General features: G+C 46.3%; 1 protein-coding gene across 3 annotated transcripts in view; it reads left to right on the top strand.

Annotated features, from left to right (window-relative positions):
* The first annotated feature begins 3,599 nt into the window (after nucleotides 1-3,599).
* The window catches only part of LOC119363012 (DNA mismatch repair protein MSH4-like), a 12,698-nt gene continuing 10,063 nt past the window's right edge, over nucleotides 3,600-6,234 (top strand). For 2 of the 3 annotated variants that reach the window (XM_037628307.1, XM_037628306.1), the window contains exons 1-4: nucleotides 3,600-3,825; nucleotides 4,835-5,038; nucleotides 5,123-5,158; nucleotides 5,256-5,368. In XM_037628307.1, coding sequence (XP_037484204.1) covers nucleotides 3,718-3,825; nucleotides 4,835-5,038; nucleotides 5,123-5,158; nucleotides 5,256-5,368 — 461 coding nt within the window. In that variant the 5' untranslated portion in view covers nucleotides 3,600-3,717. Of the gene's footprint in view, nucleotides 3,826-4,834; nucleotides 5,039-5,110; nucleotides 5,159-5,255; nucleotides 5,369-6,234 lie in introns of those variants that run through there. The other variant, XM_037628308.1, reaches the window with a different exon arrangement.

The raw sequence follows: 6,234 nt of genomic DNA, 5'->3' as shown, positions 1-6,234 counted from the left end.
TTTGGTAGCACACAAAGTGTTCCTCCGGTAATCGGGAGTTGCATAATCTCATAGTCATAGGAACATGTATAAGTCATGAAGAAAGCAATAGCAGTAAACTAAAATGATCAAGTGCTAAGCTAACAGAATGGGTTAAGCCAATCACATCATTCTCCTAATGATGTGATCTCGTTTATCAAATGACAACTCATGTCTATGGTTAGGAAACCTTAACCATCTTTGATTAACGAGCTAGTCAAGTAGAGGCATACTAGTGACACTATATTGTCTATGTATTCACACATGTATTATGTTTCCGTTTAATACAATTCTAGCATGAATAATAAACATTTATCATGAAATAAGGAAATAAATAATAACTTTATTATTGCCTCTAGGGCATCTTTCCTTCATCTTGTCGGTTTCATCCTTATATGCGTGTGTTTCAAATTTTGGATACCTTTAAGGTCCAACATGGGGGCAAATCATTCACCTCGAGTCATTTTTGGATGAAAAAATGCCCAAAGTTTAAGGAGCAATATACGACCCAAAAAAAAGATGGAGGGGGGCTCATTGGTCATTGACCCAAGTGAAGGTGAGAAAATACTGAGGGGAAAGACCAATTCCAAGGTGGATGCAAAGCGTGATGCTACACTCGCCTTGCAAGAAACTTTGAAGGGGTTCATGATTCAAAAAGAGGTATCAATCGAGAAAAGGGAAGAGAGAAAACGCCAAGAAAAAGAGGAGGCGATGGAGACCTTATTTGACATACAAAAGTAGAAACTCGAGATCGATGAGGCCTACCCTAAAAGAAGAGATCAATGAGGGAAATTCCCGGTCAAGACTCAAGAGCCAAGGAGGCAGAGCTTACCCTAAGCTCAAATGAAGTGGAGATCATGGGGCCGACTTGAGCAAGATGTCCCTAAGAAAAAAAGTTTGACTCAAGAAGAAGCAACAATTAATGTTTGAGCGAGATGCGTGATCATCTTATGTTTGTTCGTTTTGCAAAACTGATGCATGAACCATGCTCAAGATGCGATTATTTTGAGGCAATGTTGTATGCCGACATGACATATGGGGCTATGAAAAAAAACTTTATTTTGATATCTACTTACTATCTTTGATGATAAAAATATGTTTGTTGGAAAAAAACCTGTCGAGACGGATCAAATGAGTCGACCGGTTGTGTGTACTGCCAAGGGAACACGTGGCAAGGGACGAACGCCGGCCCCGACCCAAACGGATAAAGAAAACAGACACATTGCTTATTCGTTTGGGTCAGTGTGGAGTTGCCCTGACCCCTTAAACCTTCTCCTAGTTTCAAAATGTCAAATTTGTAAAAAAATGTTCAGCTAGCAAATCCCTTAAGGCCAACTCCACCGCGCGACCCCATCTTGTCCGGCTGCGTCCGTTTGGGGTAAAACGGACGAATAGCGCGGCCCGGCGCGCTGCCTCAAATGGACAAATGTCCGGAATCTGTCTGTTTTCGACCCATCCCCGGCCCAAAGTTGCGCTCGGTTTTGGGTGAAACGGACGCGCGCGGACGACCGCGACGCACGCCCTTGTCCCCCCCTCCCGTGGCCCGCCTGTCGGGGACACTAGCAGTCCCTCCCTCCCAATGCTTCAACCCTCCCTCTCCCGCCCCGCCCCGCCGCCGGCGCCGCCGCTATTCTTCGGCCGCCTCCGCACCGCGCAGCCCCCGACCGTCCATACCAAACCACGTGTAGACATGGCCGCCACGACGCTCGCGCTTTCGCCGTAGTTTTGGCCATCGATCGAAGGAGGTTTGGCCGTCGCCGTCTTTGCTGGTGGCAGAGGAGACACGACCGCCGGCGACGTACCACAGCGGCCGCGAGAGCTTCCGACGGCTCCAGAGCGGCCAGTAGCCGGCCGGCAACCACCCTTGCTGGATCGAGGTGATCATCGCGGCCTCTTCGCCACCACAACCGCAAGGTGTTCGACATTTTGCCCATAAAGGTATGGACAGTGGAGACGAGTTCTTCTTCCACCACTTCCTTTGTTCATCGGACGATTCATCGTCAGATGATGAAGATCTTGTGGTGGCTGCACTGGTCGTTCACGACCACATTCAACGGCAGCTTCCTTGGTACAGGGGGTCAGTCCCTGGCCGTGCTCCCAACCTGAACCGCAACAGGGAGAGAGGCCACGCCCTGCTCTATGCTGATTACTTTTCCAACAAACCGCTCTTCAAGCAGGATAAATTCCGTCGCCGTTTTTGAATGGCAAGGCATGTGTTCAATCGTATTCGAGAGGGAGTGGTTGCTCATGACCCATACTTCGAGTGCAAGACGGATGCCCTTAGCAAGCTTGGGTTCTCCTCTTACCAAAAATGCACCGACGGCCGTCCGCATGCTTGTCTATGGAATTCCAGGCGATCTGGTGGATGAGTACGTGCGTATGAGCGAGACAACATGTCTGATGTCAATGTACAAGTTCTGCCAAGCTGTGATCGAGGTGTTTGGCCCAGAGTACTTGAGGCAGCCAACTGTCGCTGATACAGAGAGATTGTTGGCGACCAACGCAGCTAGAGGCTTTCCAGGCATGCTTGGCAGCATAGATTGTATGCACTGGGAGTGGAAGAACTGTCCATTTGCTTGACAGGGCCAGTACAAGGGGCATGTCAGCGAGTGCACTGTCATATTAGAAGCTGTGGCATCGCAGGATCTCTGGATATGGCATTATTTCTTCGGTATGGTAGGTTCTCACAATGATATCAACATGCTGCAACGTTCTCCAGTCTTCGCGAGGCTTGCAGAAGGCCGCTCCCCACCTGTCAACTTTGAGGTCAACGGCCACCAGTACAACAAAGTATACTATCTAGCTGATGGTATATATCCTCAGTGGTCAACTTTTGTGAAGACAATCTCGAAGCCCGAAGGTGAGAAGAGAAAGAGATTTGCCCAAATGCAAGAGAGTGCTAGAAAGGATGTGGAACATGCTTTTGGTGTGCTTCAATCCCGATGGGGCATCGTTCGATACCCTGCACTGTCATGGGATGAAAGAAAGCTTTGGGAGGTGATGACTGCTTGTGTGATCATGCACAACATGATCGTCGAGGACGAGCGTGATGACAGTATCTTCGACCAAGGATTTGACTATCAAGGTGACAATGTTGAGCCCCTGCATCAAGAACCGGCCACGTTTGATCAGTTCTGCCAGTTCCATCGTGAGCTACGTGATTGGCACACTCATAAGGCTCTTCAAAATGACTTGGTTGAGCACGTCTGGGAGCATTTTGGCAACCGATAGATGTATTGGTTCGTTTTATGTTCATCAAAACAATTTTGATTTGGTTGTAAAACTATCTTTATTAAAGATGATTTTGATTGGGTTGTAAAACTATTTTAATTTTCAAACAATTAATATTTAGACGTGCAAACTTGTTTTCATATGAAAATATGGACATTTTTAGACCCTGACAGATGAGATGGGGCAAAAGGATGCGGCCGTGCGCCCAGCATCCCAGAACAGGCCCGGACACGACCCCCTATTCAAACGGACAGAATCCGGAAAAACGGACATCCGTTTGGGTCGCGCGATGGAGTTGGCCACTAGCTCAGCCTCACAACTCTTCGTCACTTCCTCTGGCCCCGCCGCAGGCCGTGTAGAGAAAACGGAAGCGACCAAACGCTCTCCTCGCCGCTTCGCACAGACACATCCGCGCGCACACACCAGCTAGCAGCCGTGGTTGCATCCTTCCAGGGTTCGGCGCAGGAGATGGAGGAGGGCGCTGCCGGAGGAGGAGGGGGTGGGGGCGGCGGCGTCGCCGTCGCCGGCGATCGATCGAGCTTCGTGATCGGCCTCATCGAGAACCGAGCCAAGGAGGTCACGCCTTAAACCCCCCTCTTCACCCCCCCGCATTGCTTAGTCGGATCGTCGATTTCGCCCCCGCGCCTTCCATTTCGAACGTCCCCATCTCAGTGCCCCGCCCGACCCGTGTCTTCCCGGGGTTGCCGCGGATTGAATCGAAGGAATTACCTCGGTTTGGCATGCCAGTGCGATGTTTCCCCTTCGGATTTGCTCAAAATCTTCCGGCCGGTGATTTGTTTAGGGTTTGGAGGGTCTTTGGGTCGAATATTAGTTTCAGAACGATTGCTGCACGATAGCTCTTCTGCTGCATTTGCCGTTCCGACTGAATCGAAATCGAAACCGTGTGATATGATGTAAACTGCACCCGCACCTGGCGAACAGATTTTTAGTACTTTCCTGATGTTGCAGTAACTCATAAACAGATTTGGGCGGTAATTCCTAGAAGTTGCTTTAATCTCCGTCCAGAAATGCAGACCCTATTTGATTTCATTTGCTTTGACTGATATTCTGTTTAACCGCCACAGAGATAATCTCCTATGAACTACTCCATCTGTAACTTAATACTTATAAGACGTTTTATGTTTGGGACACATAAGTATATGAATAGTATGTAACTAAAATGATTTCCTTCGTCTGTATAGTTCATTTTTTGGCGTTTGTCTGACTGTTTATTTACAAACAGCATTTTCTGATCTCCATACACAATTCACCAAATTAAAATTCGATATCCAGGCGTAAAATGTATCTTCTATTTTTAGAGGGATCTTTGTGTGTTCACCGCATCCCATGTCACATAATTGGTTGCTGCACCTGCAAGTGTTGGACATTTGTGTTTTTTTATGCGTGGATATATAGAATTGAAGTGCACCTTAGGCTGATATAGTAATGAATCTGATGTTGGCAACTAAAGGAAATGCTAGTAAAAGCAAAGCAGAGAAAGCCGGTCTTCATCTTCGAATTCATGAACAGATACAGTTTTGCTACTTTGCCAGAATCTGTTTACAGAAAAATAAAAATGTTACAGGTTGGTGTTGCGGCATTTGATTTGAGATCAGCCTCACTGCACCTATCTCAGTATATCGAGACGAGCTGTTCATACCAGAATACGAAGACACTACTGCATTTCTATGATCCGAATACTGTAATTGTGCCCCCAAATAAAACTGCGGCAGATGGTATGGTTGGAGTTTCAGAGCTGGTTGATAAAAATTACCAAGCAAGCAAAAAGGTGATACTCTTATGACATTTTATCTATATTTTACAGAAGGAAAGAATAATAGCGTTCTACTCTTATGAAAAGCTCACTTTGTAGGTCACGATGGCACGTGGTTGCTTTGATGATACCAAGGTATTATGTTTTGTTTCCACTTACTGGGACATCTATTCTTTCAGTTATCGGGTTAATGAGACCCCTTAATATCACTCATGTTCCCTTTATCTGTAAGGGGGCGGTTATGGTAAAAAATCTGTCGGCTAGAGACCCATCTGCACTTGGTTTGGATACTTACTGCAAGCAGTACTATCTTTGTCTTGCTGCGGCCTCTGCAACAATTAAGTGGTAAATATGCTCAACACTTGAGAGTCAAAGACATCATTAGTTTGAAGTTTTCCCTCTTCATGATTAACCCACACCAATGGGAGTGAATTTGTCATGACATGTCTCCCATGCATATAATACAGCATTGTATCAAGTATCAGTCTGACCCGAGTTACTATTGTATACCATCACTATGAACCAAGCTGCCATATTTATGACCTTATTATTGAGTTTAATCTATGGCTGAATCAAGACAACTAATTACAACTCTATGAATAGTTAACTAATTTCAAAAAGTGCATGTGTTTCCAGATTTAGTTACAGCTCTTTTGTTGATGTTTGCACCATTTGATAGTGGTCTTGTACTCTTGTCCTAACACTTTCACCTTCAGTTGACGATACTCATTTTAGATAATGGTCCTGAAAATTGATTGCTGCATGATTCATTTAAAGGGATGCAATATTCAAGCTGAAACTCCATGAGCAATTGAAGGAAAAAATTCGAACATTTTTTTGAGAAAACACAAAGCTTGTGCCTTGATGCATTGATAGAAAGAATATAATTTACACAAGCCTGGGACTAGGCAGCACAACTGACCACTCGAGACATGACCACAACCGACTACCGCTAGACATACATTACAACCGAAGCAACCTAACAACCCCCGGCTTCAATGACATCGTGCGCAACAAACCTACCAAACCCTCACCACAGAAATAGAGAAGCCATCTCCACAAAGAAGGGCAGAGTTGGGACATTCCTACATTGGAGGCAGCAAATCAATGGCGCCGTGGGCTGCTACGCGTCACACATGTCTCAATGATGTCCGCCACATCTCACACACCAGCAAGTAGACCAGATCCGCCGTGGCCCAATCAGAAGGGCG

This window comes from Triticum dicoccoides, chromosome 2B (genome assembly GCF_002162155.2).
Source record: "Triticum dicoccoides isolate Atlit2015 ecotype Zavitan chromosome 2B, WEW_v2.0, whole genome shotgun sequence".
Classification (NCBI taxonomy): Eukaryota; Viridiplantae; Streptophyta; class Magnoliopsida; order Poales; family Poaceae; genus Triticum; species Triticum dicoccoides.
Note: the sequence above shows the minus strand (reverse complement) of the source record. Positions and strands in the feature narration are given on the sequence as shown.